This window comes from Pseudorca crassidens, chromosome 3, assembly GCF_039906515.1.
Source record: "Pseudorca crassidens isolate mPseCra1 chromosome 3, mPseCra1.hap1, whole genome shotgun sequence".
Taxonomy (NCBI): Eukaryota; Metazoa; Chordata; class Mammalia; order Artiodactyla; family Delphinidae; genus Pseudorca; species Pseudorca crassidens.
This window is the reverse complement of record NC_090298.1, coordinates 26,890,816-26,909,940: the sequence shown is the minus strand read 5'-3', so window position 1 is coordinate 26,909,940 and position 19,125 is coordinate 26,890,816. Positions and strand designations below refer to the sequence as shown.

Genomic DNA, 19,125 nt, shown 5'->3' with positions numbered 1-19,125 from the left:
CAGGCGGATTCTTAACCACTGCGCCACCAAGGAAGTCCCCTTTTTCTAGTTTCTTAAGGTGGAAGATAAGTTTGTTGACTTGAGATCTTTCTTCTTCTGTAATATAGATTTTTTTTTGTGGTACGCGGGCCTCTCACTGCTGTGGCCTCCCCCGTTGAGGAGCACAGGCTCCGGACGCGCAGGCTCAGCGGCCATGGCTCACGGGCCCAGCCGCTCCGCGGCATGTAGGATCTTCCCAGACCGGGGCACGAACTCGTGTCCCCTGCATTGGCAAGTGGACTCTCAACCACTGCGCCACCAGGGAAGCCCGATGTAGATATTTAATAAAGCTAAATTTCTAAACACTGCTTTAGAAATTTCTAAACACTGCTTTAGCTGCATCCCATAGGTTTTTATATTTTGTGTTTTTATTCTCATTCAGTTCAAAATACTGCTTCCTAACTTCTTTTGTGATTTCTTTGACCCATGGATTATGTAGAAGTGACAGATTGATTCTCACATGGAGATTTCCCGTATTTTATTCTGTTGATTTCTAATTTAATTCTCTTGGAGTAAAACATTTTCTATGATTTCACTCCTTTTAAATTCACTGTTTTATGGGCAGTCATATGGGGTATCTTAGAAAATAATTCAAGTGTGCTTGAAAAGAATGTGTATTTTGATGTTCTTGGTTGGAGCATTCTATAAATGTCACTTAAGTCAAATTGGTTGATACTGTTCAGTTCTGTATCTTTGGTGTTTTCTCTCTAGTTGTATCAGTTATCAGTGTAGTCTTCAATTACTATTACTGTATTGTCTAGTTCTCCTTTTCGTTGTCAGTTTTTGCTTCACGTATTTTGGGATTCTCTTGTTAGGTGTGTATATGTATAGGGGTTAAATCTTCCTGATGGTTAACTTCATTATCATTATGAAATATTCCCCTTTGTCGCTCTTAATTTTCCTTACTCCGAAGTCTGCTTTGTCTCATGTTAAGATATCTATTCCAGTTTCTTTTGATTAGTGTTTCCATGATTTTTTTAAAAATTCATTTTTTTAAACCTGTTTGTATCTTTGAATCTAAACTGTCTCTTATAGACAGCATAGGCATGGTTAGATCTTTTATCCAGTCTTGGAAACTTTACCTTTGGAGTATTTGATCTAGTCACATTTAATGTGATTATTGATAGAGTTGGATTTAAACCAGCCACTGTGCCCTTTGCTTTCTATGTCAAATGTCCTTTTTGTCTCTCTGTTCTGCTCTTACTACCTTCTTTTGTGTTAAATAGAAAATTAAAGTTATACTATTTAAATTTCCTTCCTCCTCCCTTTTTCCCTCCTTCCTTCCCTCCCTCCCTACATACCTATATCCATTTGAGTTTTTTCCTTAGTAGTTGCTCTGTGGATTACAGTGTGCATCTTTATCTTACTCTTCTTTAAAGTAATACTCAATTACAGCAAAATACAGAAACTTTGTTCCAATATATCTTCATTTACTACCCCCCCTTGTGCATTATTGTCAGAAATATGTTTATGTGTTATAACCCAGACAATACTGTTTTATACTTACTGTTTTATGCAATCTTTTGCTTTTAAATGAGTTTTTAAAAGCAAAAAGAGAAAATACATAGTCTTCCCTGTTTATTTACCTTTGTATCTATCTTTACTTCATATGGATTTGAAATACTGTCTGATGTTACTTACTTTCAATTAGCAGGACTTGTAAGGCAGACCTGCTAGCAACAAATTCAGCCTTTGTTTATCTGTGAATGTCTTTGCTTCACCTTCACTTCTGAAGGGTAATACTGCTGGGTATAGATTCTTGTTTGATAGTTTGCTTCTTTCAGCACTTTGAGTATGTTATCCTAATGCTTCCTGGTCTCCAGTATTTCTAGTGAGAGGTTATCTGGTAATTGTATTGTTCCTTTATATGTGGTAAGTTGTTTTCTCTTGCTGCTTTCAATATATATTCTCTTTGTTTATGTAACAGTTTGACTGTGATGCATCTAGGTATGGTGATCTCTCTGTGTTTATCCAGCTTGGAGTTTATTGAACATCTGGATCTTAGATGAATATTTTTCACCAGATTTGTTTTCAGTTGTTATTTTTTCTGCCTTCTCTTTTTGAGACTCCTGTAACTGCTGGGAGGCTTGCTTGAAAATTTTAGTCTCTGAGGCTTTCCTTATTTTCTTCATTCTTTTTTCCTTTTGTTCTTTAAATTCAAATTCAAGTTCATTGATTCTTTCTCTCTCATCTCAGATCTACTGTTGAGCTCCTCTAGTAAACTTTTCATTTCAGTTGTACTTAAAAAAAAAAAAAAAAGTTTATTTATTTATTTTTGACTGCGTCAGGTCTTAGTTGCAGCACATGGGATCTTTTGTTGTGGCACATGGGCTTCTCTCTAGTTGTGGTGTGCGCGGGCTCAGTAGTTGTGGCATGGGCTTAGTTGCCCTGAGGCATGTGGAATCTTAGCTCCCTGACCAGGGATGGAACCCACGTCCCCTGCCTTGGAAGGTGGGTTCCCACCCACTTGATCACCAGGGAAGTCCCTCAGTCATACTTTTTTGTTGTTGTTGTTGTTGGTACGCAGGCCTCTCACTGTTGTGTCCTCTCCCGTTGCGGAGCACAGGCTCCGGACGCTCAGGCTCAGCGGCCATGGCTCACGGGTCCAGCCGCTCCGCAGCATGTGGGATCTTCCCGGACCGGGACACGAACCCGTGTCCCCTGCATCGGCAGGTGGACTCTCAACCACTGCGCCACCAGGGAAGCCCAGTCATACTTTTTAACTAAAGAATTTCCATCTCTTTACTGAGATTCTGTATTTGATGAATCATTATTTTTCTTAATGAGTCATTGTCATTCTTTCCTTTAAGTCTTTAAATATAGTTTCCTTTAGTTCTTTACCCGTTATTTGATAGAATGTCCCTCAGTTTGAATTTGTTTGATATATAAATGATTATTAATGTGGTCTTAATGCATGTGTGTTTTCTGTCTTTTAAGGTTGGGGCTGTCAGGGTTTCATTTGGATGAGATTAATTGGAATGTGGCACTTAAAGTATAAGTGGTATTTGATAATTGCAAATCCTAATTTGTTCTTTGACAAATTGGTTAGTTGGGTTGATGGGACTGCTGTTTGTTTTCTCTTAAGCAGCTGCCCTTATTGTCATAATCACACTTACTGGTTTTCTAACAGCAACTAAAGGTTACATTTATGCAAATTTGAATTTCTTGGCCACACATAATATTTTTTAGCCTGTGATGAATATTTTAGTTATAGATTCTATACTTGAATTACAAAAACCTTTGCCAGATACCACTGATTTATTATTTCATTAAAGTCCTTCTGGCATTACTAAAAGTCAGTTGCTTGCAAGAACAGAAATCTCCTCCAAGTAGCCTAAGAAAAGGAGACATAGGTGAATCTCATGGAAATAAGGTTTAGGAGTACAGCCCAAAGCTACAGGAATGCTTCTGTTGTTAGGATGCCATTCTCTGTGTGTGTCTGTGTGTTCCCTGTTTGTATGTCTTGGTCTGTCTCACATTGTGTGTTCTCTCATTTCTGCTCTCCATATCTCTTGTATATCTTTCTGTTTATCATTGTTCTCTGGTTGCATTTGTGCAAAATAGCCAGTGGCTTCTGAATCTACATAACCAATTACATCTCCAGTGCCCATGCGCATGTAACTGATCCAGCCTCTGTGGGCCAAGTTCAGATTCCCAGGAGGAAAACTTTAATGTGCACATCCTGGTCCAGTTAGATGTGACAGAGTACAGTCATCTCTTTCTGTAAAATCTGTAGTTGAGGACAAGTTTTCTAAAAGGGGGATGTGAGCCAAGAGTGGCCTCAGTTAGTACAAATTTTGGATTGAGTTTGGTAGTAAATCCCAAATGTTTTTGGAAAACTGGTATTTTCTTTTGCTGAGGAAAGTCTATGTAGAAAGCCATTTCTGAAACATTGGTCACAACAGAATTCAACATTATAGGTTGTTTTTAGTGATTTCATTTTGAAATATTTTGTGCATAAAAACAGAAACGTAGCTGGTAAAATATGAAAACTCCTCTGTGTACCTTGTACATATATTGACACCTAGTAATTATTTTGAATTGTTAGGTGTTTGTAGTTTCAAAGTCTGGACTCTTTAGGCCTGTTCTGTATGACCTCCCAATTCTGGTTTACTTTGTAGTTCTTTCCTTTCCTTTTCCTTTTCTTTTTTCCTTTTCCCCTCCTTCCCTCCCTTCCTTCCTTTTTTTCTTTCTTTCTTTGGGTATATATTTATTTACTTTTTTTGGAAATATGGTTGATGCACAATATTATGTTAGTTTTAAGTGTACTACGTAGTGATTTGACATTTTCATATATTATGAAATGATCACCACCTGAGTCTAGTAACCATCTGTCCCCATACAAAATTATTACAATATTACTGACCATATTTCTTATGCTGTATATTCTTTATTTAATAAATTTAGGTTTGTATCTCTTATGCCCTTCACCTATTTTGTTCCCATCCCCTTCCCCTCCAGCAACCACGTGTTTGTTTTCTGTGTGAGTCTGTTTTCATTTTATTTTGTTTGTCTTATCTTTAGATTCCACATATAACTGAGATTATGTGGTTTTTGTGTTTCTCTGTTTGACCTGTTTCACTTAGTGTAATACCCTCCAAGACCATCCATGTTGCTGCAGATGGCAAAATTTCATTCTTTTTTATGGCTGCGTAGTATTCCACTTTATATATATATATATATATATGCAGTAATATAATAAAGAAAGACAAAATACTAGAAGTAGTAGAAACTTTCAGTGATATATATATCACATTTTCTTCATCCATTCATCTGTTGGTAGACACTTAGGTTGCTTCCATATCTTAGCAATTGTAAGTAGTGGTTCTGTGAACATTGGTGTGCATATATATCTTTTTGAATTAGTGTTTCTTTTTTCTGCAAGTAAATATACGGAAGTGAAATTGCCTGATCATACGGCAGTTCCATTTTTACTTTTTTGAGGAACCTCCGTACTGTTTTCCTTAGTGACTCCTACAATTAACAGTGCACAAGGGTTCCCTTTTCTCCACTTCCTTGCCAACACTTATTATTTCTCGTCTTCTTGATGATAGCCATTCTGGCAGGTGTGAGATGGTATATCTCATTGTGGTTTTGATTTGCATTTCCCTGTTGATTAGTGATGTCGATTATGTCTTCATGAGTCTGTTGGCCCTCTGTATGTTTTCCTTGGAAAAAATGTTTACACAGGTCTTCTGCCCACTTTTTTTTTTTTCTTTTTTCCAGTACGAGGGCCTCTCACTGTTGTGGCCTCTCCCGTTGCGGAGCACAGGCTCCGGACGCGCAGGCTCAGCGGCCATGGCTCACGGGCCCAGCTGCTCCGTGGCATGTGGGATCTTCCCGGACCGGGGCACGGAGCCATGTCCCCTGCATCGGCAGGCGGACTCTCAACCACTGCGCCACCAGGGAAGCCCCCTGCCCACTTTTTAATTGGGTTGTTTCTCGTTGTTTTGATGTTGACTTGTATAAATTCTTTGTATATTTTGGATATTAACTTCTTATCAGATATATCATTTGCAAATATATCCCATATAAGTAGGCTGTCTTTTTTTTTTAATAAGTAAAGCACCTTTTTTTTAGATTTTATTTTTGGCTGTGTTGGGTCTTCGTTGCTGTGTGCGGGCTTTCTCTAGTTGTGGCAAGCAGGGGCTACTCTTCGTTGCAGTGCGTGGGCTTCTCATTGCGGTGGCTTATCTTGTTGCGGAGCATGGCCTCTAGGCCTGCGGGCTTCAGTAGTTGCAGCACACGGGCTCAGTAGTTGCAGCATGTGGACCCTAGAGTGCACAGTCTTCAGTAGGTGTGGGTTTTATATGTTAATACAGAAGGGTTTTATGTATTAATACATATAAACATTCTCTATGCATATATGTTTATATAATTTCAAATTAGGGTCATACCTTATATATACTATTTTGTACCTGTTTTTCATGTTTTATTTATATATATATCATGTTCTGTATTTTTTATTCTGTGCTTACATTTTATTTTTTATATGAGTGTGTGTGTTTATGTTCTAGGAAGGAAAATTACATAATACTTTTGGTTGTATACCTCTTATGATACTTGTACACTATGTTTTAAATATTTTATTGCAGGTGGCCAGGCTTTCGAGTTCAGTCTTAAACAACAAACGTCCTCTGGTTAAATATTCTGGAGCTCGTAACCTGAATGATGAGAACTCAGTGTTTGCATATTTAGGGGCCCAGTGAGCATTTCCCTTTTCCCCTATTCAGGTTGAGCCACTTGAGAAGAAAAGGGAATCAGGCAAATAGAGATCCAAATAAATGTTATCTTATCACTGAGAAAAAGTTGTGTTGGAGGTTGTTGCTTAGATCTGCAGCAACATCAGATTTCATGTATGTAGTCTCTGTCCCCTAAGTTTAGATCTTGGAACTGCCCACTGAGGGAAGGATTGTGTCTGCAGAGCTTGTCCCTCGTATCGTTGCCTCATTCGTTACTGTACCATTCATTCCTTCTACTTAGCTCCTTGCTTCGGAGTGGCATACTATATGATAAAGGTCATTTATCCCAGTTTAAGTTACAAGCTTCTCTTGAGGTCTGCCTAAAGGTTGGCCATTTGTCTGAGTGTCTGATGCTGAGTATTACCAACAACGTAAGATTGATTGGAGCATTCTGTAGTCAGTTTAGTTGGCTCTCCATTGGGAAAGTCTCCACCTACCTGGTTATTATTAGTTGTTATTATTAAAGTAGATTGTTGGTGAAAGGTAAGTAGAGGTGCTTTGCATTGGTTTCCAGGGCCTTCTGAGTCCCTGTCTCTTGTGTTCTGTTCTTGGTTTTGTTGGAGGCTTGTGAGCTGCACATGGTATGACTTTTGAATGTTCCTGTTTTGATTTTCTAGCAGCGCAACTCACCAGGAAAACCGTATTAGGGTCTTAATGCACCCGTTTATTCTTGCATGTTTCCCCTTGTTTTGGACCCATGAACCTAATGAAATCATGTTTCTCTGGATTCTGTGAGGGCAGTGTATGATCCACCTCTATTTGGCATATCTCTGCCTCTCCCATTCTGTTTTAGGAATAGGAGCTGGTTCTGATCATAATCTTGAACTTGTAGGGCCCCAAAACAGTTTTTTTTTTGGTGGTTGTCCAGCCTCCATCAGGACCCAGCTGAGTCTTCTACAGTGAGTGGGGGACATCCTCAAGATCCTGTGGCTACTGGTATTCCCAGCACAGTGCTGCTTCTTCATCAGTAAGTTGATTGCCTGGCCAGTGGTTCTCCCTTGGTGTGACCCTGAACTTTGAGCACTAGTACCCTGTCCTTGGACTAACCTGGGATATGAAGCTATTTCCTCCATCACTGGTGGTAGAATCTCATACCCATTGGGGGATCTGAAATGATTATTGGCTTCCAAGCACAAGAGCTGTGCAGTGTCACTGAATACATAGTCATAATTTGTTATAATGATCATCATTGCTATTTCTTTCTTTCTTTTTTCGGCCTTGCTGTGCAGCTTGTGGGATCCTAGTTCCCAGACCAGGGCTTGAACCCAGGCCCACGGCAGTGAAGGCACCGAGTCTTAACCATTGGACTGCCAGGGAATTCCCCATCAGTGCTATTTCTTTACTCTCTCACAGTATGGTTGCACACGTAGCTAGTTGTGCTTTTGAACCAAATCGTAAACTGCTTGATACTGTCAGGTCTTCCTCACCTATTTTAACCATCTTTTTAAATGTGGCTGGCTTGCCTTTTTCACAGATAGGGTATAAGATTTTTACTGGGGCATAAACACATTCATGCCCTGAATATATAACCATCCTGTTTAGACTGCAGCTTCTTGAAATTGTTTCAGGGAGTAGTGGTTTATCTGAGGACAAAATCCTCTGGGCAGTGTGGTTGTTACTGACCTGCTCTTATAAAATCTTTTCCACTGAGAAGTCAGGTGGATTGATGGCATGCCTGGGTCTGGATGTTCAGTCACCCAATCTTGTACCAGGTTTCAAGATGCCCAGTAACTGACATGCTAGGCTCTAGTTCATCATTACACAGCTGGGCACCTGTGAGGCCTATGCCACCTGTCTCTTCCCTCTTCCATGGGTTAAGGTTAGCTCAGTAGTTACAATACCATATTTCCTTTAATCTAAGGTACCATCTATTTTAAAATGCATCCCAATATCAGAGATAAAACTTTTTCCCTCAGTTTTATTGAGAGGTAATTGACATACATCACTATATAAATTTAAAGTGTACAGCATGATGGTTTGGTTTACATATGCAGGCATACTTTATCGTGCTTCACAGATATTGTGTGTTTTACAAATTGAAGGTTTGTGGCAATGCTGCGTAGGCAGATGATGGTTAGCATTTTTTAGCAATAAGGTATTTTTAAATAAAGGTATACACTTTTTTTTAAGACATGCTATTGCACACTTAATAGACTACAGTATAGTTTGAATATAACTTTTATATACACTAGGAAACCAAAACATTTGTGTTACTTGCTTTATTGTGATATTGGCTTTCTCGTGGTAGTCTGGAACCAAACCCATGTTATCTCCGAGGCATGCCTGTATCATGAAATGATTACCACAGTAGGTTTAGCATCCGTTATCTCATGGAGATACTAAACTTCTAAAATATATGTTTGGGGATCGATGAGATCTAGTTTTAAGGTTAACACTAGAGATTAAAAGATGTAAGGGCTCTTTAGCACTTGACAAGGCCTAAGCTGGTGCTCTGGCTTCTTAGTAGTTCTGCTCACATGTGTTGTGACATGGATTCACTGCAGAATCTTGCTGGCCTAGGTCATGACCAGATTCACTTGATGCTTTTCCAACATACTGCTTTCCCTCTAATAGACATAATTCTTAAGGATGGCGTTGTCATTTTATCCAGTAATACCATAAAATCTTTTAATTTAACACTGCCCTTTTTAGTACCCTTTCTCCCCCGCCTCCTACCTCCTGCAACTTGCTTAATTCCTGATCCTACTTTTATGATGCAGATTTTAGCAGGTGTCATCAACATGCTGGACTGTTCTGTTGCTTGGTATGGCTTTTTTGTGTTGTTTTTAATTAATTTATTTGTTTTTGGCTGTGTTGGGTCTTTGTTGCTGCACTCGGGCTTTCTCTAGTTGCGACGAGCGGGGGCTACTCTTCCTTGTGGTGCGCGGGCTTCTCGTTGTGATGCCTTCTCTTGTTGCAGAGCGCGGGCTCTAGGAGCGCAGGCTTCAGTAGTTGTAGCTCGTGAGCTCTAGAGCGCAGGCTCAGTAGTTGTGGCGCACAGGCTTCGTTGCTCCGCTGCGTGTGGGATCTTCCTGGACCAGGGCTCGAACCCGTGTCCCCTGCATTGGCAGGTGGATTCTTAACCACTGCGCCACCAGGGAAGCCCCTTGGTGTGGCTTTGATGGCCATTTATTTTTGGAATATTGCTCATGTGTCCCAGAAACTTTGCTACAGAACTGTCCGTGCCCATTTGTCTATTTTCCCACATGAAATCAATTCTGTTTAAGCATCTGTCTTTTTATGTTAATGCCCAAAAGCCGTTCATTAAATGTAAATCTTTGAAGTCTGTTATTAAAGACTCCATTTTGCTAACATCTCTGGGTTGCCATTACTCTGAGAGCAATTGAGGCTGAGGTGTATTTCGTTCTCTGCTAGCAAATGTAAGCTTCCAATGAGTACTGTTCATCTGAAATTTCCAGGCTGCAGAGACAGGGCATGGTCCTGTCTACATCCATCACTGTTTTATGAGGTGTACTCTATTGTTTATAGTTTTTAGAGGCTCACCTAGGAACTCCGTCTGTATGTCCAGGCCAATTGAAGCCCGATAGCTGTAACTTTGATTTTATGTGAATCCATTCCTAGGCTTCCTAGGGCTTTAATTGTTTTGGATGGATACAGAAGCCATCGATTGTACCTGATGTCTGTAAGTTATTGGTCTTATTAACCACTTAGCCAATATCTGGCAGTCTTAATTTAATCAGATCTCTAACACTTAAGTTTAAAAGGATTCCCTCAAATCTAGTCAGTGTTTGCTTTCCCTGCCTCACATTTAAATCTCCCTCTTTGAATTGATATTTTTATCTCGTGTCTCCCTTCATCCAGATTTTTATTTTCCCAAAGCCTTCATTCTCAGAAGTGGTAGCTTTGTCATTTAAGTCCTTGTGTCAGTGGTGAAGTCCCATGGACCCTGATGGTCAGTCATCTTCTTAAATACAAGCTGACCACCATGACCTGGCAATGTACCAAGACTGACCTCAAGAAAGTACCGAAACCAAGGGTCTAGGCCTCCCTATTCCTGGTCCTCCATTCTTCAAAGAATCCATTGACCTGTTCTCCCTCCCATCAAAATTATATGTTACCTTGTTCTGAGCCTTAACCAGAACCAGTTATCGCTTCTGTTTTCTCTTCAGAGTTGGGCACTTTAATAGCTGGCAACTCTGCTGGCACAGTTCATGGCTTCATAATTTGGACAGTCCCAGTTATTAGCTCCCAAAGAGTGCCCTGACTTTATCTGGTGATGCCTGTTTCACTTGAGAATTCCCAGATCCCTGGCTGTCTATCAGTCTCATTCTGTCTGGCTGTTTTTCCACCTTGGACGTTGCCCTTAAATTTCTCTTGGTGGGGTGGGGGAATCCTATCGCTTTACAGTTTGTTATTCAGAACTGTAGGCATGGCCCCGTATGTAAATTTTCTGATACATTCTTCCAAGTTTAACCTTGTATTTTTATTGCAAACAGCATTGAACGATGTTCTAATTCTCCATGAGGCTACATTGGGCTAGATTATTTTTCCTGAGCTTCTTAATTTGCCCACGTATACTAGTAATAAACGACTATAATCTAAGGTTAACTGAGTGGGTGAGCCCTGTTGCCTGCAATCTGAAAGAGCCTAATTAGCACATAACTTAGTGAGTTCCAAAGTTATTTGTTGTTTATCTACATGTAAGGAAAGTGGTGAAAAGACAGTAAATCCCTGAAAATCCTAGTTTAATAATGTATAGTAACTGTATTTTTTCAGTATTTTAATTATGGAAAGACATGCAAGGTAAAAGGCACAAGAAATAACTTTGGCTAAAAAGTGATTCTGTTCTTGACTCTGAGTTCAAAGTAAATTAGCTCTTTTGTTTTCTTTTTTAAATAGGGTTACACATCATTTTGGAATGACTGTATATCATCTGGATTACGTGGCTGTATGTTAATTGAATTAGCATTGAGAGGAAGGTTACAGCTAGAGGCTTGTGGAATGAGACGTAAAAGTCTGTTAACAAGAAAGGTAAGAGGGGGCCTATATAACATCTCCTTTTTAAAGAGTTTGTGCTGCCTAAAAATGAAGACTGTTTCTACTAATAGTTTTCTTTTTTATTGAAGTATAGTTGATTTATTATGTTGTGTTAATTTCTGCTTACAGCAAAGTGATTCAGTTACACATATACATGCATTTTTAAAAATATTCTTTTCCATTATGGCTTATCACAGTATATTGAAGATAATTCCCTGTGCTATACAGTAGAACCTTGTTGTTTACTAATAGCTTTCAAAAATTAAAGAAGAGAAGTTGATTTTAAAGTTAAGTCTTTATTGAATCATGTTTCCATATCTTTTCTTGCATCCTTGGGTTTTTGGTTCTTTGCGCATAATGAGTAATGTAATTCATTGTTAGGATCACTGGCCATTGCATCCTACATATTCAGAAAGATTCCAAACTTTATTTGCTGCTTCTGAAAGCCATGATTTGGAAAACTTGACGTAACTACTCAAAAGTGGTATTGTGCAAATTAACTGTCCATAGGCTGTTGATCTTTTTGCCAGAATACAAATAGGTTTCACATCTCTGCCTCTCCACCGTGAAGGTCTGTGTTAATAGAGGTATTATTGACTAGTTTTTAGAATTTCTAACTTTAACCTCAATCTAAAATATTCAAGACTCTTTCTCTTCTAGTCTGTCATTGTTTCTTGGGGGACGTGGGGTGTTTCAAAGCTATTTTTTCCTAAATACACTGTCTTATAATGAAATCCAAAAAGTTTTAGGTGAAAACTGAACATTTTTTGATTGAAATGCCAGAGAGAGTAATAATCCTATAGGAAAGAAAGAAATGTATTCTTGAAGATTGTATGCAAAGTAAACACGGTATGGCAGAAAATATTCCTCGTGGAATATTAAAATTAAATCTAGTCATTTAGAGTCAAATGAGCTGGCATGAGATTAGTTTTGAAGTTACTGTTTTAGATATCTATGTCATAAAGCAGAATAAAATTTTTATTTGTTTTACTGTGCAACCATAGATTTATGGAGGACAGAAACCTTAAGAATTTGTCATTATAATTATCAATGAAATATACACATTGGTTACTACTAATAGTAGAAATTACAGGTAATTTTACATTAATGTTATGGAGCCCTGACCTAAAGTGAAAAGATTTTGATACTGTTTATTTGGGGTTTTTGGGAACAGAAACCAGTTTTGTGTTGATTATCAACAAATTATTTGCTCTTTCGTTCATTTATTCATTCATCATTTATTTATTTAGTGCTTAAGTCTTCCATCCATTGTGCTTGACTCTGGGGATACATTGGAGACCAAGAGACACATGTTCCCTGCCTGCATGGGCTTTTTACTTCAATCCACCTGTTTGTATGATCTTAACTAGGCAGTTGATAGTCTTTTGGGAAAATACTGCAATATGATTTAATCTATTCATTTAAAAATAATGATTGATTATATTAAGATAATACATATATGATAGTTATAAAATCAAATTGTACTTAAAGACTTACAGCAAAAAAAATAGCAATCTTCTACCTGCCCTTCCCTACTCCTTAGTCTTGTATCTGGGCGGCAGCCATTCTCAGTCCTTGTATTAGTTTTGTAAGGCTGCCTTAGCAAATTACCACAGACTTGGTTGCTTGAAACAACAGACATTAATTCTCTTTACAGTTCTGGAGGCCACAATGTGCTGTTCCTTGCCTCTTCTAGCCTCTGATGGCTTTGAGGCTTTCCTTGGCTTCTGGCTGCATCTCTCTCTGTCCTCTGTTTTTACATCACCCTCTCCTTTGTATGTCACTCATAAGGACACTTTCATTGCATGTCGGGGCTCATCTGGGTAATCCAGGACAATCTCATCTCCAGATCTGATTTCACTTAATTTTATCTACAGAGATTTATTGGGGATTAGATTCTGGGGGTTAGGACATGAACACCTTTTGGGGGTCACCATTCAGCTTGCTACAGTTTTCACTTACTTGGGCATTTACCTCCATATTTCTAAATAAGCTTATACTGCCATTTCTTGATAAATCAGTTGGAGATGCTCTTTACTTACTTACATCTATTACTTAAAATAGATGGATATTTGCGGGCCTTCCGTGGTGCCGCAGTGGTTAAGAATCCGCCTGCCAAGGCAGGGAACACGGGTTCGAGCCCTGGTCCGGGAAGATCCCACATGCCGCAGAGCAACTAAGCCCGTGCGCCACAACTACTGAGCCTGCGCTCTAGAGCCTGCGAGCCACAACTATTGAGCCCACGCGCCTAGAGCCCATGCTCCGCAACAAGAGAAGCCACCGCAATGAGAAGCCTGCGCACCACAATGAAGAGCAGCCCCCGCTCGCCACAACTAGAGAAAGCCCGTGCACAGCAGTGAAGACCCAGTGCAGCCAAAAAAAAAAAAAATAGATGAATATTTGGCTCTCTTACATACCACTTTTTACCCCTACCTTTCAATCTTCCCAATAGAGTTATATCATAATTTTTGGCAAAACAGTAATGATTGTTTTATATTGTTACAACTATATTAATACTGTTTTCTGTAGAGTTAAGTTATATCCTGTGATTTCCTTTCTTAGATAGTTTTGTTTTTTTCTAGAGTTAATCCCTTATTTTAAAGTTTTCTATGTAGCTCTCCTTTTTTCTTACATGCTCCATCAGAGAAAAGTTAGATTATTAATTTTAAAATGTTCATATACATCAGATAACTCCATTAAAATTTGCCTGTGTTTCAGTCTGGATTGGTTATGCTTTGGTTCTACTGGGACTTCCTGTCACTTTTTTTTTTACTGCTTTCAGCCCCCTGTTTTCTGGATCTAATGTTTTCTTCCACCCTCGTGGGAGGAAAATGTTTTGAGACTTTGCATGCCTGAAAATTCCTTTATTGTACCATATTTCTGTTTGACAGATTGGCTGGGAATAGAATGTTAGATTTTTCCCACAGAATTTTTAAGGCATTTCCCCATTGTCCTCTAGTATACAGAGTTGCGGTTAGAGTCTGATGCCCTTCTGATTGTCAATCTCTGTATGATACCTGGTTTTTCTTCTCTGGAAGCATTTAAGATCTTCTGTTTATCTCTAGTGTTCTGAAATTGTATGATATGCCTTGATGTGGGTCTTTTAAAATTCACTATGCTTGGGCTTCTTCAATCCAGAAATGTGTGTCTTTTGATTTTGGAAAGTTTTATTTCTTGTATCTTCACTCTGTTTCTAGAACTGTATAAGGTGGAGTGGACCTCTTGGCTGTTCTTTATTTTCTTTCTGATTTTTATGTTATTTTTCTTTCTGGTTTGTTTCCTAGCTTTTTTGGGATATAATTGACATTCTCTTGGTCTCTCTTACCTTTTAATCCTCTGTTGAGTTTTTTATTGTGGCTTTCATGTTTTTGATTTCCAGGAAGCGTTTTCTGTATCGTGCCTTCTTATTCTTCTTGTTTTATGGATGTAAGATTTTCTTTTAAATCCCTGAGGATATTACTGCTCTTTTGAGAATTTTCTTTATCTGTGTTACCTGTTTCTTCAGTTCTTATTTTCTCTTTTGGTCTCTTCCTTGCTGAAGACTTTCAAGTGTCTTGTCATCCTTGGTTATTTGTTTATATTTAAGAATGAGGCTTGTCCTCCAAGAAGAAAAACCCTAAATATAAATTATATGTGTGGGCAGGAATATTTACTAGTGGGCCACACATTGCTGGATTTTGTTAAGGAGTTGGAACTTGCTGTGAGTTATTGAAGAATTTTAAGCAGAAGCTGGAATGTCATGCTAAGATTTACCTTTAGAAAGATCAGTGAGGAGTATGGATTGAAAAAGGCTAAAACTAGTTCAGGGAAGCTAGTTAGGAAACTTAATCCAAGGAAAGTTAATCAGATAGGTAGATTAGAATGATTGCAGAGGTGATGGAGAAAAATAGTCCATCTGAGAGAGATTTGGGGGGCAGAATTTCATAAGAAAAGAGATCCAACTATACCCAGCTTATTGTCACCGTGAGACCATTCTCAAAGGGGTGGGCATGCACTGGGTGTTCAGGCCAGATGGAAGTAGATTTAGGGAGTAAGTGAGAAGTAAGAAGCGGTGGCATGACCATAGCATATAGACATACAACTTTTTCTCCCAAAGTTCTCCTTTCTTTTTTCTTATTCTCTCTGACCCCCTACTAAAAGTATGGTCTAGAATAGTACTTTCCAATCAAACTCTGTGATGATGAAGATGTTCTATAGCTGCACTGTCCAGGATGGTAGCCACTAGCCATATGTGGCTATGAGCCAGACACTTGAAATGTGGTTAGTGCAAATTGAGACATTCTGTAAATAAAAACACACTGGATGTTTGAAGGCTTACTATGGAAAAATAAGAATGTAAACCAGTCTCAATTTAAAAATATTTATTACATGTCAGTATTTTGGCTATGGTGGGTTAAATCAGATATATTAAAATTAATTTTACCTGTTTTCATTTTTTAAAATATAACTACTAAAATTTTTTAAAATAGATTTGTGCCTTGTATTTCTGGTTCTAATTATATTTCCATTGGGTCATGTTGTCTCAGATACTGTATTTTTTTTAATCTTTCATAAGATTGAGCAAAAAGGAAAGGACGTATTGTCAAGGACAAGTTTGAGGGAAGACTCCCATTTTTAAAATAATACTGTTAAATTTCATAACATTTTAACAGGTAATGTAAAGTAGTGTAACAAATTCAACTTTGATATTATAGAATTTCAACTAGAAATTTGTTGTTTAGCCAAGAATGTTATTGAAGGCTATAAAGATCTAGTACTTGGTTAAAGCAGTGTAGCGTTTTCTTCTCTTATACCCTACCTCTGGTTTTTCTACTCTTAAAGTGCTTAACTTAAAGTTTTGTAGTATTTAAAACTTTTATGTAATCAGACCTATTGGTATTTTCAAGGATTCTGCTTGCTGTCACAATTTTGAGAAAACTTTCTCATCCCCTCAATTATATTTCATATTTAAATCTTCATCTTTTATTGTGGTATAAGCTCTGAGGAGCCAGTTGTTTTATTATATCTATTGAAAAATTAATTTCTCTACTGATGTGAAATGCCACCTTTATTCTATATTCAATTCTTATGTATAATTGAGTCTGTTTCTATAACTAATAAATGTTTAAAAAATGAATTTCTGGATCAAATAGCCCAAGGTTTAGCAGTAAATGGAATTCCGATGAGTATAAGCTGTTCTACCATTTTGCTTTCCTAATTATTGCACAGTAGCTAAATTTTCGTTCATGATTGTGGCTAATCTGGTTAGGTTAAATATTGGATTTCCTTAGTATGGAATTAGTTTAAAATCTGAACTTTGATACTGTATGAACACTTGGGGCTTTAAGCATAATGAAGTGTTTGCATAATTAAGTTTTTTGTTTAGAAAGATCAAGTAGATCATGTGATTCTTGTTGATTACATTTTAGGTGATTTGTAAATCAGATGCTCCAACAGGGGATGTTCTTCTTGATGAAGCTCTAAAGCACGTTAAGGAGACTCAGCCTCCAGAAACGGTCCAGAACTGGATTGAATTACTTAGTGGTAAGCTTCTGCGTATAAACTAAAAACTGAATTCTCTGAGAGATTTTTGTAAAAGTTTAAAATCCTTTTGAAAGGAACTTAGACAAAATAGCCAAAAGCTTGTTTAGTTAGTTAGGCAATCTTGAAAGTTAATCAGTCACTAAATAGGGAAAATAGTGGTTTTTAAAATTTCATCCCCTTTAACAAAACTGAGCAGATGTGAATCAGATATAGTATACTTCCTTAGCTTCCTTAGCTCCTGTCATTCTTTGTCAAAATTACTTCATGCTACCTTATTCTGGATAGGCTAGGTTAAGCTGTGGTAACAAACAACCCTAAAACCTCAGTGGCTTAAAACAACAGTTTACTTCTCACTCATACTGTAAGTCAGTCACAGGCCACTTCATTCTCATCTTGGCAGCTGGGCAGATGGAGCTGCCACCATCTGGAGCACTGTCAGTCACTAGTGTAAAGGAAAGAAGAGAATAACAGATCACCCAGGCTCTTAAATTTCTGCTCAGAAATGACGTGTGGTGCAGGTTTCATTGGTCAGAGCAAGTCACATGGCCTCCCCTAACTTTAGGGAGATAGGAAGTGCAGCTGTAGGAAGGAACACTTACTTGGTTGATAGCACTAATGACTACATTTATTTTAAAGTTACTTGTGTATTTGTCTAATCTTCTAGATAGTAAACTCCTGGAGTATAGGACCTGAGTTAGCTTGCTGTTCCTCTGTACTGTTATATAAAACATAGCTTCTGCATACATCTATGCTCATTTCATTTCATGTTCAAATATATTGCTTTTTAGACTGTTTTAAAAACGTTTGGAGGTTGTCAGAGATTGGTAATTAACATGTCATTTTTCTCACTTATAAATAGAGTTTCTAAAGTAATAGTTGTATTATGAAGATATTCTTATATCAGTAAAAGATTGAGTTTTGCATGTTTGTTTATTTATAACGTGAATACACATATTCCAAACTTAGGTAGTAGGACAATAAATGGGCACTTTATACTATGGCAGGGTTCATTCTTCCTTCTTATTGGTAGAGAACATAAGCTTATTCACAAGTTTGTCTTGATGATTTTTTTTTTTTTTTTTTTTGGCGGTATGCGGGCCTCTCACTGCTGTGGCCTCTCCCATTGTGGAGCACAGGCTCCGGACGCGCAGGCTCAGCGGCCATGGCTCACGGGCCCAGCCGCTCCGCGGCATGTGGGATCTTCCCGGACCGGGGCACGAACCCGTGTCCCCTGCATCGGCAGGTGGACTCTCAACCACTGCACCGCCAGGGAAGCCCTGTCTTGATAATTTTGAGGGTTTTTTTTTTTTTTGACCACCCTTTTGTAGATCTGCTGATAACTTTCTTTTACCTCATTGAGTAAGAGAAACTTTAATGTGACCCTTTTTCCTTCTTTGTGGTTGTGATATTGATGTCATCTTCAATTACAATTTTTTTGTAGGAAATCTTTTAAAATTACTTTACCCATTTGATGAAAGTTTGTTTGGTTAAAGCTAGGTACTTGGCACATACCAAGACTGTATGTCACAGTGCTCAGAACATTGTCAGCCCTCTTTGGGTGAGCCTTCCACCTATTCAGCAAACTGTGGCCAGCTGACAAAGACTCAATGAGGGTATGATGTTAACTCCATATGTTAAATATTAGCAAATATGATTTTTTTGAGATAAAAATAGGAGTGCTAGTACCTTCTAACTGATGGATCATTTCTGCACTCTCTGGAGTTCACTGGCCTAAGCAGTCTTTGTGTTGTGCTCACGTTGTGCTGCTGTTGTTGGCCATTACCACTTCCGGTGGTGCAAATTAGAATTTGTAATTAGGTTCTCAGCTGACCAAAAGGAGGGTTTCTCAAGTTGTATTTACTTTTTTGGGAGGTAAGTCAGGTAAGTCAGAGTGCTAAAGTTCTTTTTATGGAATATAGTTTGTCTTGCCTTAACGTCAATGTTTTTGATATCCGCTTTGGTGCCACTTAGCACGTGGAGGCGTTTTCAGCTGCTTCATCCATCAACAGTCTCTTTATCTTACATCATACATGTTAATGGCACATTGGGATTTGGGTTAATAATATATCTTAGACCACTGGATTTCCTTTGTTATGTACGCATGGCACACAGGGAGTATGGCTTGTAAAGAGTTGAATCTCACCGTTTAAGGTGGCTGTATACGTCTTAAACTTTACCGGTTATGTAACATTTTATGCATGTAGCTTATCCAGTACTCAATGTGTATGATAAATGAAAGTGGTTTTCAACTTGAGCTGTGTGCGCTGTTCTCACTTGGTTGAGTGAAAGGAGGGCAGAAGTCTATAAGCTTTTCTCAAAAGTA

At 38.3% G+C, this 19,125-nt stretch overlaps 1 protein-coding gene across 2 annotated transcripts in view; it reads left to right on the top strand.

Annotated features, from left to right (window-relative positions):
* The window catches only part of GOLPH3 (golgi phosphoprotein 3), a 53,099-nt gene that overhangs the window by 24,146 nt on the left and 9,828 nt on the right, over nucleotides 1-19,125 (top strand). Inside the window, exons 2-3 of one of the 2 annotated variants that reach the window (XM_067730463.1) lie at nucleotides 11,142-11,273; nucleotides 16,688-16,802. In XM_067730463.1, coding sequence (XP_067586564.1) covers nucleotides 11,142-11,273; nucleotides 16,688-16,802 — 247 coding nt within the window. The remainder of the gene's footprint in view (nucleotides 1-11,141; nucleotides 11,274-16,687; nucleotides 16,803-19,125) is intronic. The other variant, XM_067730464.1, reaches the window with a different exon arrangement.